Source organism: Pecten maximus, chromosome 13, assembly GCF_902652985.1.
Source record: "Pecten maximus chromosome 13, xPecMax1.1, whole genome shotgun sequence".
In the NCBI taxonomy this organism is placed as follows: domain Eukaryota; kingdom Metazoa; phylum Mollusca; class Bivalvia; order Pectinida; family Pectinidae; genus Pecten; species Pecten maximus.
In genome coordinates, this window is record NC_047027.1 from 31,114,072 (window position 1) to 31,133,280 (window position 19,209).

The window sequence follows — 19,209 nt, forward strand, 5'->3', positions numbered from 1 at the left end:
CTAAGTCCCTAGGGGTGGGGAAAGACCGAAGGGCCTATTTTTAGATCATGATTGTATTCATTTCTTTATGCCCAACAATACTATATATGGTTACGGGGTGGGGATCTCAACAGTTTCAAAGATATATCAAAGAAACTAAGTCCCTAGGGGTGAGGAAATACCCCAGGGCCTACATTTGTAACAGGATTGTATTTATCTCGATTCCCAGCAATGCTATATACGGTTATCAGGTGGGGATCTTAAGGGTTTAAACTAGTAGCGATTTAAAGGATTTACCTCAATATCTGCTTTTGAGCCCCGGCCCCCAAGTAAAGCCACACCCTCCATTTACACATTAGATCTCCTTTGCCCAACTGTGCTCCAGACCATTCACGAAAATCAATTCAGTCATTCAGGACTAGTAGCAATGTAAAGGAATAACCTCTATTTCCTCTATTGGTCCCCCGTCCCTCTGGCCCCTAATGGGTCAGAGTCAAAATTTATACAAACACTGTTCCCCTTCCCCAAAAGATGTTCCTGACTAAATCTGGTTCAAATCCATTAGCAACTTTATGACTACATGTAGTAGCGATTTAAATGATTAACTTCTATTTCCCCTATTGGTCGTGGTGAGCTAAAAACTTTAACCTAGCTGTCTATAGATGCTGATGACGCTGACGCCAGGAGTATACCTCGTCTATGTAAGCTAAAACATAAATGTCAGTTAACATTTGTCAGTCTTTGTTTTTGCAATTCTGGGATTTTTTCAGCTACCCTTGAACCTTTGGTAGTCTATATATATATATATGGACACTAGAGCCATTAATATGTAGTCCTGCCTACCCTTCCAATTTTCTCTTTCTCTGCATTGTCGACAGGCGGCAGGAGTTCTCCAATCTTGTTTATGAAGTATCTGATTTTTTCTTTCCTTTTTTTCTCCATTGAGTTGTGTACACTTCTTTTTCTCTCCCTCTGCCTCAGTGGACTGCGAGATAAAAAAAAAAGAAGTAATTTTACACTAATATATGCTATATACAGACTCAATATAAGGTCTTTAGGCCTCTTGATAAATTCAGCATATTTGACCCTGAACTTGAATGTAGGTCAAGGTCATGAATTTTAATTTAAGAAACTTCCTAATTATTCACCCAAGAAAAGTTCAGGCCCAACATCAGGTCTCTGAGCCTCTTGGTTATTGAAAAAATGTCATTTAAAGAGTTTATTAATTAAGTGGTTAAACATTTTTAAGTATTTCAAACCAACTAGACATAGGGTTTTAACAGTCCAGACGACCACATCAGTGATGGGTACTTGACCTGTCCCCACATCAGTGATGGGTACTTGACCTGTCCCCACGTCAGTGATGGGTACTTGACTTGCCCCCACATCAGTGATGGGTAATTGACCTGCCCCCATATCAGTGATGGGGACTTGACTTGCCCCCACCTCAGTGATGGGTACTTGACCTGCCCCCACGTCAGTGATGGGTACTTGACCTGCCCCCATGTCAGTGATGGGTACTTGACTTGCCCCCACATCAGTGATGGGTACTTGACCTGCCCCCACATCATTGATGGGTAATTGACCTGCCCCCCCCCCCCCCCTCAGTGATGGGGTGATGGGTACTTGACTTGCCCCCGCCATAGTGATGGGTATACGTACTTGGCCTCTTCCTCCTGATGACAGATAAACAGCTGACCCTGTGTTCCTTCTTCCAGGTCTCCATTCATGGTCACAGCATTTTCACGAAAATTTTCTGAAATAATTACAAAATACCACAAAATAATTTGTATGCAACAGAGTTCCTCAGCTGTTTTCCTGAAATGTTTGTCTTGTGCATGATGTTGATGGAAGGAGTAATGCAAGCCGCTATACAAGAGACACACATTTTTTAACAGTAACCTGATTATGAGTTCTGAAATATTTCAGACAATTTCACCCTTTTTGACCTCAACCATCAGTCGACCCTGCAGCAGGGGGCCCGGGTCATGATCAGTCAGGACCAAAATATGCATACCCATCCTACTGCCATCCTATATACTTATCATTCTAACTGAGTAAATTGTAATGTCATATCTTTTTATACATAAATTTTATCACAATCAGTCAATATATCTAAAATTGCACACAATTGCAGAGGCCTCTTCCCAGCTAACTGGCATGGTCAGATAAATGATCGAAAAATAAACTCATATCTTGATCTGTGGTGATCCTTGAAAACTTGATTAATTTATTCCAAATTATTTGCTATAAAAATTATATTAATCATGCAGTGCTGATGTTTTTTTTACTGATTTATAATTGAAAAGACTGGATGTTCATATCAAGGTTGTATAATAAACCTGACAAGAAACACCACACCATCTGGTTTTCACACAATACGGCTGACGGCAAAATTGAGAATATGATGTCAGTCATATAAATCAATTTATACCTAATATACTTCAAGATTCAATCTATCAGATATTGTTCTAACAGCTGGTATAAATAATATAAAAATATGATAGAATAGTACTTGGTTTAAATGACTTGTTTACATGCCAATATTTCTGGCTCCACCTAGAGCGTACAAATTCACCATAAGCATTGTCAATGTCATCTCAGTACATCACCAGTTGATAAACAGTGACCTATATCCCTCTCATTTCATGTGCCTGATCCTCACAACTGACAATATGTACGTATACTATCGGTTTGAAACTATGCTCACAAATATCATACAAATGCTTCCTCACATAGATTATACAAAAGCTAATTAAATTGGAGCAGTTATAATACTGAAACAGTTCAGTCCATGGTTACTAATGCTTCTTCAGCAGATTCTATGGGTTTTTTTTTGTTGTTGTGTTTTCACTGTCTGTACATAACCACTGTGTGTATTATGTAGAACGTTCAGCTGATCCGCTGTTACTGATTATTTTGAGGGTTATGTTTCAGTTTTTAAAATGCTGGAATGTGCATAATTACATGTTTTTTGTGATTTAGATTAAAAAGTCGTTCAAAAAACCGACTTGACCTCTCTGACGAGTGACGGATTGCAATATCTATAACAAGTTTTTGAAATCTAGACTACCCACGTCCCTTTTCATGTTACCGTGCTGACATTGACCCGCACCATCTTAAACGAAAGATTATAAAGAATTCCACAAGTGTGTGCTAGACAGATTCGTAATTGTAAATGCTCTCAAGCAAATTGTTTGTCTTTTGCAGTCTTTGAGACAAACATTTGTTTACAAGTGACCGAGTTACCTGTTCGTAAAACCGGTAATAATATGAGTTTAAAATGACGCCTCACCCATTCTTTCTGGAATCGTATGTGCCTGTTGTAGTGGAGCATCATTATGGTGTAATTCACGGGTGCTGTTCACAGACATAATCAACATTTACGAAGCTAAGACATAAAGGAGCCATTTCGACTTGGTAGCCGCCATTTTCTGTCATGACGTCACTAATATGCATACGGCCTCGTTTTGAACACTGGAAAATACCTCTAAGGAATTCCCTTCCGGTATTGTGAATGATTAAGCCTACGAAAATATTGTAACATTGGCAAGGGATTTAATTGCTTTGAAAAGGTCTTGTGGCTTTGTTGGGGAAATCTTAAAAGAGGAAAAAGGTTTAAACAAAAATGATGGTTCAGAAACGAGCAGGGATCTCAACTGATACATGTGTAGGTGCGGCACCGCTTTCAGAAAATGATTCACGTGCCGACCTATTTCCCAAGGTGCCAGCCAGTACGGAAATGTCTATATTAGTATGGACTTGTCACTTAAGCTTCAAATCATAAACTATCCTAACAACACAAAAGACGTGGAAAAGAACTGCGAGCTTATTTAATAGCTATAGGTTCTGTTTCTTTATCGTGTGTGTTACATCAGAGACATATATTAATTTAGTAGGTCTCCGGTTACATTACGTCGTTCTATACCTTCACCGTAGATGTAGACGATTACCATTAATGTCAGTTGCCAATCAAATTTACTTTGTTGTGTCCATTCTTGAAAGTATATAGTTAATGTTTTACTATTCTTTGACACCACGGGAATCACCCCCAACCACTTTATACGGAAGCCATAAGTAGTTTTTTTCTACGGGGCACCATTGGTTATGTCCCCTTAGTGGCTGCGGTTATGGAGCCGAGGACGTGACGGTACAACTTCAGACAACTGAAATATTTCCCATTTCACCTTAAAATAACACAATTTATTGTATGTGTTTGAAAAGTTCTATCAATGTGTTGGGAAACTCCTATATCTTATAGTCGGGGGCACACACACTTTGTGATTTACGTAAAGTTAATCGTGGTAAAAAAAATGTACATTTGTAAGACCAGGGACATATTTAGATTATAGATCTTATTATACGTCCCTGGTAAGACTAAAGGGGATTCAATTTTATCATTTATTAAAGATACTGCTTATTTGTTACTTCTTACTTCTTGCTTCTTATTTGTTACTTACTTCATGCGGCTGTTTTTTCAACAAGAAATATGCAGCAAAATGACAACTTTTGGTCAAAGAGTTGAAGGTTGCCTGACAGTCTAACAAAGTTGTGTCTGAATTATCAAAAACAACAGCAAAAAAAAAATTAATATATAAGTGGCAACTAAAAAAGTGCCTCCATGACTTCCGTATTATTGATACACACACACATACACACACATACACACACATACACACATATATAATATATATATATACAAAGTTTAAAGTGACCATGAGACGGTTAATGATAATAAAATAACAAGTCACACACAGATCTGCTGTCTCCCTAGTACTTTCGCGGCTACATCGTGCCGCTCTTCAGGGGAATCCCTCCTCAGGGGAATCCCTCCTCAGGGGAATCCCTGAAGAGCGGCACAAGTAAAAAATGGAATAAATTGCACATGCACTGATTAAGATTTTTGTAGCAAGTAATTTGGAACGAATTGCGGAGATTTTGTAACTTGTCGCCAATTTTACGAGCATGTCATTGCCGCGTAGAGTTAAAGCAAGTATCAAGTAAGTGTTATCAATAGACTATATACATTGTGAAATCGTCAAATCTATTTAATTTTTCAGTTGGTGAAATAGAAAAGAATTTAATGTTCACCGATTAGTTTTCAAGCATTGTTTTGTGTTAAAGTTTTCAGAAAGCTGTATAACTATCTATCATAACTGAACAAATAAAGCAATCACGTAGTAACACATGCTAACTAGTGTAACAATCACGTATAGTAACAAGTGTTAACTAGTGTAACAATCACGTAGTAACACGTGTTAACTAGTGTAACAATCACGTATAATAACACATGTTAACTAGTGTAACAATCGCGTATTAACACGTGTTAACTAGTGTAACAATCACGTAGTAACACGTGTTAACTAGTGTAACAATCACGTATAGTAACATGTGTTAACTAGTGTAACAATCACGTATAATAACACATGTTAACTAGTGTAACAATCGCGTATTAACACGTGTTAACTAGTGTAACAATCACGTAGTAACACGTGTTAACTAGTGTAACAATCACGTATAGTAACACGTGTTAACTAGTGTAACAATCACGTATAGTAACACGTGTTAACTAGTGTAACAATCACGTAGTAACATGTGTTAACTAGTGTAACAATCACGTATAATAACACATGTTAACTAGTGTAACAATCGCGTATTAACACGTGTTAACTAGTGTAACAATCACGTAGTAACACGTGTTAACTAGTGTAACAATCACGTATAGTAACATGTGTTAACTAGTGTAACAATCACGTATAGTAACACGTGTTAACTAGTGTAACAATCACGTAGTAACACGTGTTAACTAGTGTAACAATCACGTAGTAACACGTGTTAACTAGTGTAACAATCACGTAGTAACACGTGTTAACTAGTGTAACAATCACGTATAGTAACACGTGTTAACTAGTGTAACAATCACGTATAGTAACACGTGTTAACTAGTGTAACAATCACGTAGTAACACGTGCTAACTAGTGTAACAATCACGTAGTAACACGTGTTAACTAGTGTAACAATCACGTATAGTAACACGTGTTAACTAGTGTAACAATCACGTATAGTAACACGTGTTAACTAGTGTAACAATCACGTATAGTAACACGTGTTAACTAGTGTAACAATCACGTATAGTAACACGTGTTAACTAGTGTAACAATCACGTATAGTAACACGTGTTAACTAGTGTAACAATCACGTATAGTAACACGTGTTAACTAGTGTAACAATCACGTATAGTAACATGTGTTAACTAGTGTAACAATCACGTAGTAATACGTGTTAACTAGTGTAACTATCACGTAGCTACACGTGTTAACTAGTGTAACAATCACGTATAGTAACACGTGTTAACTAGTGTAACAATCACGTATAGTAACACGTGTTAACTAGTGTAACAATCACGTATAGTAACACGTGTTAACTAGTGTAACAATCACGTAGTAACACGTGTTAACTAGTGTAACAATCACGTAGTAACACGTGTTAACTAGTGTAACAATCACGTATAGTAACACGTGTTAACTAGTGTAACAATCACGTATAGTAACACGTGTTAACTAGTGTAACAATCACGTAGTAACACGTGTTAACTAGTGTAACAATCACGTAGTAACACGTGTTAACTAGTGTAACAATCACGTATAGTAACACGTGTTAACTAGTGTAACAATCACGTATAGTAACACGTGTTAACTAGTGTAACAATCACGTAGTAACACGTGTTAACTAGTGTAACAATCACGTAGTAACACGTGTTAACTAGTGTAACAATCACGTAGTAACACGTGTTAACTAGTGTAACAATCACGTAGTAACACGTGTTAACTAGTGTAACAATCACGTAGTAACACGTGTTAACTAGTGTAACAATCACGTAGTAACACGTGTTAACTAGTGTAACAATCACGTAGTAACACGTGTTAACTAGTGTAACAATCACGTAGCTACACGTGTTAACTAGTGTAACAATCACGTATAGTAACACGTGTTAACTAGTGTAACAATCACGTAGTAACACGTGTTAACTAGTGTAACAATCACGTAGTAACACGTGTTAACTAGTGTAACAATCACGTAGTAACACGTGTTAACTAGTGTAACAATCACGTAGTAACACGTGTTAACTAGTGTAACAATCACGTATAGTAACACGTGTTAACTAGTGTAACAATCACATATAGTAACACGTGTTAACTAGTGTAACAATCACGTAGTAACACGTGTTAACTAGTGTAACAATCACGTAGTAACACGTGTTAACTAGTGTAACTATCACGTATAGTAACACGTGTTAACTAGTGTAACAATCACGTATTAACACGTGTTAACTAGTGTAACAATCACATAGTAACACGTGTTAACTAGTGTAACAATCACGTATAGTAACACGTGTTAACTAGTGTAACAATCACGTCGTAACACGTGTTAACTAGTGTAACAATCACGTATAGTAACACGTGTTAACTAGTGTAACAATCACGTATAGTAACACGTGTTAACTAGTGTAACAATCACGTATAGTAACACGTGTTAACTAGTGTAACAATCACGTATAGTAACACGTGTTAACTAGTGTAACAATCACGTAGTAACACGTGTTAACTAGTGTAACAATCACGTATAGTAACACGTGTTAACTAGTGTAACAATCACGTCGTAACACGTGTTAACTAGTGTAACAATCACGTAGTAACACGTGTTAACTAGTGTAACAATCACGTATAGTAACACGTGTTAACTAGTGTAACAATCACATATAGTAACACGTGTTAACTAGTGTAACAATCACGTATAGTAACACGTGTTAACTAGTGTAACAATCACGTAGTAACACGTGTTAACTAGTGTAACAATCACGTAGTAACACGTGTTAACTAGTGTAACAATCACGTATAGTAACTCGTGTTAACTAGTGTAACAATCACGTAGTAACACATGTTAACTAGTGTAACAATCACGTAGTAACACGTGTTAACTAGTGTAACAATCACGTATAGTAACACGTGTTAACTAGTGTAACAATCACGTAGTAACATGTGTTAACTAGTGTAACAATCACGTATAGTAACACGTGTTAACTAGTGTAACAATCACATAGTAACACGTGTTAACTAGTGTAACAATCACGTATAGTAACACGTGTTAACTAGTGTAACAATCACGTAGTAACACGTGTTAACTAGTGTAACAATCACGTAGTAACAAGTGTTAACTAGTGTAACAATCACGTAGTAACACGTGTTAACTAGTGTAACAATCACGTATAGTAACACGTGTTAACTAGTGTAACAATCACATAGTAACACGTGTTAACTAGTGTAACAATCACGTAGTAACACGTGTTAACTAGTGTAACAATCACGTAGTAACACGTGTTAACTAGTGTAACAATCACGTATAGTAACACGTGTTAACTAGTGTAACAATCACGTATAGTAACACGTGTTAACTAGTGTAACAATCACGTAGTAACACGTGTTAACTAGTGTAACAATCACGTAGTAACACGTGTTAACTAGTGTAACAATCACGTATAGTAACACGTGTTAACTAGTGTAACAATCACGTAGTAACACGTGTTAACTAGTGTAACAATCACGTAGTAACACGTGTTAACTAGTGTAACAATCACGTAGTAACACGTGTTAACTAGTGTAACAATCACGTCGTAACACGTGTTAACTAGTGTAACAATCACGTAGTAACACATGTTAACTAGTGTAACAATCACGTAGTAACACGTGTTAACTAGTGTAACAATCACGTATAGTAACACGTGTTAACTAGTGTAACAATCACGTAGTAACACGTGTTAACTAGTGTAACAATCACGTATAGTAACACGTGTTAACTAGTGTAACAATCACGTAGTAACACGTGTTAACTAGTGTAACAATCACGTATAGTAACACGTGTTAACTAGTGAAACAATCACGTAGTAACACGTGTTAACTAGTGTAACAAGAGGCCCATGGGGCCTGTATCGCTCACCTTGTTGGATTAGACCAAATGTCAAAATAATGTTCATATTCAATTTGTTTTATTTGTAAATCTTTAACAATGTTATATATGGTTATAGTGTGGGAATCCGAACTGCGTTAAAGATTAATGAAGTCCAGACTCTCTAAGGTCTGAAAGACCTCAAGAATTGTTTTTAGAACAAGCATGCATTGATCACTTTATGACTAGTAGCGATTTTAAGGAGTTATCTCTATTTCCCCTATTGGGCCCAACCCTTTTGGCCCCTCGGGGGTCAGAGTCACCAATTATGCAAAATCTGTTCGCATTCCCCCAAGGATGTTTCTAACCAAATTGGGTTGAAATCCATTCATAACTTTATGACTAGTAGCGATTTAAAGGAATTACCGCTATTTCCCCTATTGGATCCTGCCCCTTGGCCCCTTTGGGGTCAGAGTCAGCATTTATGCAAAATCTGTTCCCCTTCCCCCAAGGATGTTTCTGACCAAATTGGGTTCAAATCCATTCATAACTTTATGACTAGTAGCGATTTAAAGGAATTACCTCTATTCCCCCTATTGGGCCCCGCCCCTTTTGCCCCTTTGGGGTCAGAGTCACCATTTAGGCAAAATCTGTTCCCCTTCTGCCAAGGATGTTTCTGACCAAATTGGGTTCAAATCCATTGATAACTTAATAACTAGTAGCGATTTAAAGGCATTACCTCTATTTCCCTTATTGGGCCCCGCCCCTTTGGTCCCTCGGGGGTCAGAGTCACCATTTATGCAAAATCTGTTCCTCTTCTGCCAAGGATGTTTCTGACCGAATTGGATTCAAATCCATTCATAACTTTATGACTAGCAGCGATTTAAAGGAGTTATCTCTATTTCCCCTATTGGGCCCCGCCCCTTTGGCCCCTTTGTGGTCAGAGTCACCATTTATGCAAAATCTGTTTCCCTTTCCCCAAGGATGTTTCTGACCAAATTGGGTTGAAATCCATTCATAACTTTATGACTAGTAGCGATTTAAAGGAATTACCGCTATTTCCCCTATTGGATCCCGCCCCTTGGCCCCTTTGGGGTCAGAGTCAGCATTTATGCAAAATCTGTTCCCCTTCCCCGAGGTTGTTTCTGACCAATTGGAAAATATTAAACAAAACCGGATTTGGGGGAAAATTTAAAACCAGGGGCCCGGCTTTCCCCCCGGGTCGCCCGTCATTTTATAAAAACCGTTTCCGGTTTTGAAAAATGGTTAAAATTTAAATTTAACAATCCGAATAAATTTAAACTATTCTAGTGCCCCCTTTTTGGTCCAAGTTAAAAATTTCTTCTGGGGTTTTTTAAAATTTTTTAAAAATTAAAACTTTTAAATTTAAAATAACTTAGACGGAACTTTTAAAAAACAGGGTTTTAAAATGAAAAAGGAAACCCCCGGGGTTCTTTTTAAACTTTTTAGTAACATTTTTTAAAAAACTTTTAAAATTTTTAATATTTAAAACATTTTAAAAATTTTTAAAAAAAAATTTAAATGGGAAAAAAAAAAAAAATTTTTAAAAAATTTTTAAAATTTATTTAAATAATAACCTTTTAACAAAAAAATAAAGTTTCCCCTTTTAATTTTAACATCACGTATTAAAAACTAGGGGGAACAAACAGTAACACGTGTTAACTGGGTAAAATCACGAAAAAACCCCGTGTTAACTAGTAAAACATTAAACACGTGTTAACTAGTTAACAATACGTGTAACAGTGTTAACTTGTAACAATACTTTAAACAGTTTAAAAAAAAAAAAATTTTAAATTGTAAAAATCACGAAAGTAAAGTGAAAATAGTGTAAAAATTTAAACCTTTTAAATTTTTAAATTTTAAACTTTAAAAAAAAAAAAAGTTTAACAAATTTAAAATACAAAACGTGTAACAAAAATTTAAAAAAAGTGAAACTTGTAAAAAATTATGTAACACGTGTTAATGAAAAATCAGTTAAAACGGTAATTGTAACAACCCAAAACAGTTTAACGGGTAACAATCACGTATAACCCTTTTAAAAGTGTAAAAAATCAAAAAACTTTAACTATTTAACATAATAGTAAAAACCTGTTAACTAGTGTAAATACTTAGTAACACGTTTATAGTGAAAATCACGTAGTAACAGGTTAAAGTGTAAAATAAAAAGGGAACAAAATAAAAAGTTTTTTAAACAAAAAACCCTGTTAACTAGTGAAACAATCAGTAAAAAAGTTCTTAAAAAAAAATTTTTAAAGGGTTACCTGTGTAAAATCATTTTTTTTTTAATTTGGGTAAAAAATTAAAATTTTAAAGGTTTAAAAAATTTTAAAATAAAGTAACTTTAACTAGGGTAAATTAAACATGTTAAAGTGTAAAATGAAAAACCTTTTCTAGGGGGCAAATTTCCTTTTTCAGGTACAATAGAAAAACCGGTTTTTTAAAAACCCTTTAAAAAGGTTCTTTAACAAACTTAAAGTTAAATGAATGGCCCCTTTTTTTAAAAAATAAAGAAAATTTTCCCCAAATTTTTAAAATTTTTTTAAAAAAATTTTAAAAATTTAACATTTAAAAATCCCCCCCCCCAAAACGGGGGGTAAACCTTTGGAAAAGGTTCTTGAAAAAAGGGTCCCCCTTTAATTAAAATACAAATAAATTTTTTAATTTTTTCCCCTTTTTTCCCTTTTCCCGCCCCCCGGGCAGGTTTTAACATTAAAAATTTACTTGAAATGTTAAATTGTAAAATCATAAAACCCTTTAACTGGGAACAAAAAAGGAAAACCGTTTCTATGCCCCCCCCTTTTTAAAGGAAAAAACCAAAAATTTTCCCTTTCCCGTTTTCCCCAAATTTTAAAAAAATTAATTTTGGGGTTTTTAAATTTTTTTCCTTTGGGATTTTGCTTTTCCCCCAAGGGGTTAACATTTAAAAAAAACTTTTAAAAGGGAAAAAAAAAATTTTTTTAAAGGGAACAGGCCCCCATTCCCCTTTTTGGGGTTTTTTTAAAAAGTTTTCATTTTTTAGGGAAACCCTTTTCCCGGGGAAAAGGTTTTCCCAATTTTAAAATTTTAAATTCAAATTTTTTAAAAAAATTGTTAAACACATAAATTTTAAATACTTAGAAAAAATTTACCCCCCCCCCGGGCCCCCTTCCCCCGGGGTAGACAAATTATAAAAAAATTTTTTCCTTAAAGGGATTTTCAAAAAAGGTTAATTTAAACTTAACTGCGTTTAAAAAACCCCTTTTTTTCCCCTTTCCCCCTTTTTTGGTTTGGGGTAAAGTACATTTAGAAAACGCCCCCCCAAAATTTCGAAAAAGGGGTTCAAACCCTTTAAATGAAAAATTTAAAATCCTTAATTTTTTTGGGGCCCCCCCTTTGCCGGGGGCGGTCCCATTAAAACTGTTTTTTTAAATGTTAAAAATTTTAAACCTATAATTTTAAAATGACTTTTAAAAGGGGTTTACCCTTTTTCCCATTGGGGCCCCGTTGGGGGTTGGGGAAGTCCCCTTTTAAAAAACGTCCCTTTTGAAATTTTTCACCAATTGGGTTTAAATACATTTTTTTTAAAACGTTTAAAAGGAAATTCCTTTTTTCCCCTTTCCCGCCCTTTCCCTTTTGGGAGGGAATTTTAGAAAAAAGCCCCTTTCCCCATTTTTTTCTGAAAAAGGGGTTAAAACCTTATTTTTAAAAATTACAAAAGGTTTTTCCCAAAGGAACCCCCCCTCCGGGGCCCGGGGAAACAACTTTTTTTTTTTTTTTAAAAAAAAAAAAATTTTTTCACTTTAACAAATTTAACAAGTTAAAACGGTTAACTAGGAACAAACCAAGCCCCGGGAATGAAAAACCCCCGGAAAGGGTTTTAATGTTTAAACCGGGGAAAATTTAAATGTAAAACACGTTTAAAACGTGTAAAAATAAGGTAAAAAAAAGGAAACAATTGGTAACAATCAGTTAACACGGTTAACTAGTGTAACAAAAAGGTAAACCCCGTTAAAAAAACAAAAATTTTTAACCAAAAAAAAAAAAGTAAATAATTTAACAGTTTAACTAGTGTAACAATCACTTTTTTAAAAAACCCCCTTAAAATACAAAAAAAACGGTTTTAAAATTAAAAAACCGTTTAACAAACGGTAAAAACGTTAAATTTTAACAAACAATAAAGGTGTTAACTGGGGTTAACAATAGTAAAAAACCTTTAACATTTAAAAAAAAACAGAAAAACCCCCCCAAATTTAAAAAAAATTTAAATTAAAATAGTAAACACGTGAAAACCTAGGGGGAAAAATCACTTTAAAAGTAAATGAAAACCCCCAAACACTTAAACATGTAAAAAATTAAACTTTAACAGTGTAAAACAGGTAAAACACTTTTTAAAAAAAAATCAGTAAACCCGGTTAATAGTGAAACAATCACGTTTTAAAAAGGGTTAACTAGTGTAACTAGTTAAAACCGGTTAATATGTAAAAAAAACACTTTTAAAAAATTTTAAACAATCACTTAGTAAAGGGTTTTACTAGTGTAACAATCACGTTAGAACCCTTTTCTAGGTAAAAACCTAAAATTTAATTTAACAACCCTAAACAGGTTAATGTAAAAAAAAAACCTTTAAAATTTTAATTTTAAAAAAACTTTAAAATTAAAAAACGTTAAAAACACGTGTAAAAGTGACAAAAAAAATCCCCTTAAATTGGAACAAAAAACCCTTTTAACTGTAAAAAACACGATAAACACTTTTAAACTATTTAAAAAAAACACGAAAACTTTTTAAAAATTTGAAAAACCCTGTAAAACGTTTTTAACTTGTAACAATCACGGAAACTTTAAACGTAACAACACGTAGAACAAAGTTAAAAAAAACACGTTTTAACAAAAAAAAAAAAAAAAACCCCGTTTTAACAAAAGGTTAACACTGTTAACTATGTAACAAAAGATAGTAAACTTTTAAATGGGAAAACAACATTTAAACGGTTTTTTTTAAAATCACGTATAAAAAAAAAAAGGGGTAAACGGTAAAACCGGAAAACCCTTTAAATAAACTATAGTAACAGTTATTGTAAAAATTATAACAGTTTTAAAGTTAAAATAATTAAAAATTTTTAAAGTAAAACCAAGTAACCGGGTTAAATGTTGAAACAATCACGTAAACACGGTTAACTATTTAACAATCACGAAAATTTTTAACTTTTAAACAATTTAAAACAAATTAACTTATGGAAAACAAACTATAAACGTTTTAAAGTGTAAATATAAACACTTTAAAAAAAACCTTAAAAATTTAACTAGTTAACAATCCGTATCCCTTTTAAAAAATTAAAAAAGGAAACAGTGAAAAACCCCCTTTAATAAAAACATTAAAACAAACATTTTAAATTAACTTTAAAAACTTTAACTGGTAACAATCCGTTAAACTTTTAAAAGTAAAAAAAAAATTAGAAACCCCGTGTTAACTAGTTTTTTAAAAAAAAGTGAAAAAAGGTAAAAATTTTTTTGGGGGGAAAAATTTTTCCCCCGGTTAACTAGGAAAAAGTAAAAAGTTTTAAAACTAGTGTAAAATTTATAAAATGGAAAATTTGGGAAAAAGAAAGTGTTAATTGTAACAAAAATAAAAAAACTATTTAAAAAACACGTTAGTAAACGGTTTAACTAGTGTAAAAATTAACACTTTTAAATTTAAAAACCAAAAATTTTACTGAAACCCCCGGAAAAAATTTTGGAAAACCCAAAAAAGTAAAAATGTAAAATTTCCTTTAAAACATTAAAAAAAACCCCGTGAAAAATTTAAAATACTTAAATTTAAATAACAACACTTAACTTTTTAAAAAATGTATAGACCTGTTAACCAAAACACGTGTAAACGTTTAACAGTGTAAAATCACGTTAAAATTTAAAAAAACACGTATAACAGTTTTAAACAGGTAAAAATTAAAAAACGGAAAAATTAAAAATTTTTAACCTTTAACAAAAATAAACTTTTAAAAAAATTTAACGGAAAAACCAAAAACATTAAATAAAAAATACTTCAAAAACCCTTTTAACATTAAAACCCTTGTAAAAATTAAAAAGAAAAAATTTAAAAGTGAAAAAAAAGTAAACCATTTAACAGTTAACAATCATTTAAAAAATTTTAATTTAAAAACAAAAAATTTAATAGTGAAAAAAGTAGAAAACTTTTAACTGTGAAACAATCACTTTGTAACCCTGTTTAACTAGTGTAAAAATCACGTAGTAACACGTGTAACTAGTGAAACAATCACGGCTACCCGTTTAACTTGAAAAAAATAATTTTAAAAATTTTAACTAAAACACTTTATTAAACCCTTTAAACAGTAACAATCACGTGAACACGTGTTAAAGTGAACAATCTTAGTCCCGGTTAACTTGAAAAAAAAAGTAAAGTGAATAGTGTAACACGAAAAGTAATTTAACCCAGGGTAAAAACCCGTATTTTTTTCCCAAAACAATCACGTATAGAAACAAAAAAACTGGGTTCAATCACCACGTTTATTTTACCACATGTGTTAATAGTGTAAAAAAACCTAGTCCGGGCAATTTTTTAAAACCAGTTTCCAACTTTTTTCCCCAGTTTAACGGACATCAACCGTAGAAACCTTTAAACGTTTAAAAAACATTCACGTAAAAAAACCCAAAAAATTACATTTTAATTTGAAACCCAACCAAAGTAACACGGTTAACTTTTAACAATCCGTTTTCCGTTTAAACTTTTAAAACCCGAATAGTAAAAATTTTAAAAGGTTACATTTTAAAAAAAACCCTTTCCCCTCCATTTAAAAATTTTAAAACCCATTAAAACCCCCATTTAACCTTTTTAAATTTTTGGAAAAATTTAACTAGTGTAACAAAATGTCCAAAATTCCCTTTAAAAAAATTTTAATTTTAAACTATTTCCCTACTAGAAAAAATAAGTGTAAAAACCCCGTTAAACTGCCGTGTCCAAAAAAATTTTAACAGGTCCCCACCCGGATAACAGGGGGAAAAACGTTTTTCCCTTTTAAACAGTAACCACGTTTCCCCCTTTAAAAATGTAACAATCCTTAAAAACAATTTACTGTAACTTTTAAACCCAAATTTAACTCCTGAACATGTTAACTGGGAAAAACCTAAAACGTGTAAAAAAAAACCCTTTAAAAAAGGTAAAAAAAAAACCTTTAACTTTTAAACAACACGTAATAACACGTGTTAATGGTAACCCCTTTTCCCCCAAACATGAAAAAAGTTAAAAAATTTAACAGTGTAAAAATCCGAAAAACCGTAAAAGTAAAAAAATAAAAAAACTTTAATAGGTAACAACCTTTTAAAATGTTAACATTTAAAAATAACACGTGCTAACTAGTTAAAATCCCAAAAAAACCCCCCGGAATTTGCCCCCGTTAAACACGTGTTTTTAAAAACACTTTTAAAAACAGTTTTAACAAACATCCAATTTCGTGTTCAGTTTTGAAAAATCACGACACAAGGTTAACTAAACAATTTAATTTACACGTTTTTTTTTTAAACCTGAACACTGTTAACAAAAATTAAACACGGTTAATTTTTTTCAACCAACTTAAGGGTTTTTAAAATTTAAAACCATACCACTGTTACAGTGAAAACACCCCAAGAAAAATTTTAAAGTGTAAAACCACTTTAGTAACATTTAACGGAAAAAGTTGAACCGTGCAAATGTAAAAACACGTATAAACACTTTTAAATAGTGTAAAAATCACGTAGAAACACGGTTAACTAGTGTAAAATCACGTTAAACGGTTTAATATGTAACTACTTAAACATTTTAACATGCAATAGTTAAAATTTTAAAGTAAAAAAGGAAGTAAACAAAACAAAAAACCCTGAACCCGGTTTTTAAAACACCTTAGTAAACTTTAACTAGTGTAAAAATCACGTATAGTAAAGTGTTAACTAGTAAAATCACGTAAAAATTTAATTTTGTAACAATCAGGGTTAGTCCCTTTAACTGTGTAAAAATCAGTGAACACGTTTAACTGTGTAAAAAAACAAAAATTTTAAATTTTAAAAAAACCCCGTAACAGTGTTAAAGTGTAAACAACCTTTCCCTTTAACCTTTCCCAAAAACACGTTTTTAAATTTTAAAAACCGGGTTTTAACAGGTTACAAAAAAAGTTAAAAACAGTGTTAATAGTAAAACAATAAAAAGTCCCTTTTAACGGTTAAAACCCAAAACCCAAAGATAAAAAAAACAAAACCCCCCTGTTCCCATTTTTTCTGTAAAAATTAAAATTTTCCCTATTAAAACCCTTTTTTTACCCCGACTTGTAAAATACCGTTTCACGTTTAAACTTTTTCAAAGGGTAAGAAACCGGTTTAAAACATTAAAAACCCCCTTTTTCCCCCCCCCCTTCCCCCCCCCCTTTTAACTGTGTCCCCAACCAAATTTTCCCCCCCCAAAATTTCCCCAATGTAAAATAAAAAAAAAAACCCCTTTTTTAAATTTTTTTAGAAAACGTGTTAACTGAAAACCCCAAATTAAAGGTTAAAAAAAATAAAAAAAAATTTCGACAGTTAATTAACAATAGTAGTAAAAATTTTAATATGTAAAAAATTTTTTTAAATTAACTTTAAACATTAAGAAAACCCCTTGTTCCCCAAATCATATTAAAATTTTAAAAGTTTACAATAGAAAAAATTAAACTGGGGTAAAAATAAAAACACTTTAATTTAAACCCATAGAAAACCCAGGGAAAAAATTTTTAAAAAAATACATTTTTAATGTTAACAAATTTTTAAACTTTAATATTAAAAAAACCCCGTTTAACTTTTCCCCCAATAAAAAACAGTTTAACTATGGTAAAATAATTTAGTAACATTTTCTATTTTTAAAAAATATATTTACCTTTTAACACAAAAGTAAAAAACCCGGTTTAACATGCAACCCTTATGTTTAAATTTAACCAAAACTTTTTAAAACAATACTTTATAAATTTTAACATTTGTAAAATAGTAGAAACTTTTAATTTTTAAATAATGTAAATTAAAAGGGTAAAAGGGGGGGTTTTTTTAAATTTAAGTGTAAAAATTATAAAAAAAATATTTTTGTAAAAAAGTATTTTTTTAACTTTAAAATAATAAGTTTAAATTAAAAAAAAATTTTTAAATTTTTTAAATTTTAAAACCGAATAACCCGTTTAATTTTTAAAAAAAAGAAAAATGTTAAATTTAACAATATGTAAAAAGGTTAAAAAACAATAGTAATTTAACCTTAAGGGAAACAAACTTAAAAAAAAGGTTTATTTGATTTTTAAAAAGGTTAAAAAAAAAATTTTAAGGTTTACTGTTAAATGAAATTTTTATTTTTAAAAGGGTTTTTTAACAAATTTTTTTTAAAAATTTAGTTTTAAAAAAACTTTAAAATTTTTAAATATTTAAAAATATAACGTAAAATTTGTATTATGGAAACTGTTTTTATTTTTTTTTAAACGAAAAAATTTTTAATAATTTTTAAAAAAAAAATTTAAGGAAGAAAAAAATTTTTTTATTTTTAAAAAACGAAAAAATAAATCAAATTTTTTTGGTTTTAAAGGGAAATTTTTTAAAAGGAAAGGGGGGTTTTTTGAAAAGGGGGGCCCAAAAGGGATTTTGAACTTAAATTAAATAAAAGGTTAAGCGAAAAAATTTTTTTTCGTTCCCGAAATAAAAATTTTAAAATTTAAAAAAAAGGGAAAAAAATTTGAAAAAATTTTCCTTTTTTTTTTTAAAAATTTTTCGAATAAGGTTAAAAGGGGGGCGTTTTAAATTTTTAAAAATTTAAAAAAAATTTAAAAATTTTTTTTTAAAAAATTTGCCCTTATAAAAATTTGAAACGAAAAAGAAAAAAGGGAAAAAAAAAGAAAAGGTTTAACTCCTTTTTTTTTAAACCCCGGGTAAAAGGGCCCCTCCCCGGGGAGCCGGGTGAGGTCCCCGGGAACACGAAAAAAAACATTTAATTTTTCAAAAAGATTTTAAATTTTTAAAACCCCAAAATTTTCCGGCAGGGAAAACTGCCGAACACCCGTCAGCATACCTAGACAAAGGGTCCCAAACCTGTTGGCGCTTTTTTTTGGAAACCCCCGGCCCCCCCCCACCTTCCCTGTCCTTTTTTAAAAAAAAAAAAAACCCTACGGAAGGCGGAAAGAAAAGGGGGCCCATGGGAGGGGTGAAAGGAAATGGCGCTTTTGGATTCTGTTATTTAATGGAAAAAAAAAAAAAAACCCCCCCGGGGGCAAAAATTTTAAAAAAACCCAAAAGTCCGGGGGG

The 19,209-nt window shown here is 32.2% G+C and overlaps 1 protein-coding gene across 1 annotated transcript in view; it reads right to left on the bottom strand.

The window, feature by feature from the left end:
- Positions 1-3,436, bottom strand: part of LOC117340661 (serine-rich adhesin for platelets-like) — a 30,762-nt gene extending 27,326 nt beyond the window's left edge. Inside the window, 3 exon segments of the mRNA XM_033902426.1 lie at positions 823-964; positions 1,642-1,735; positions 3,275-3,436. Of these exon segments, the coding sequence (XP_033758317.1) occupies positions 823-964; positions 1,642-1,735; positions 3,275-3,362 (324 nt within the window). The 5' untranslated portion in view covers positions 3,363-3,436.
- Between the last annotated feature and the right edge of the window lie 15,773 nt (positions 3,437-19,209).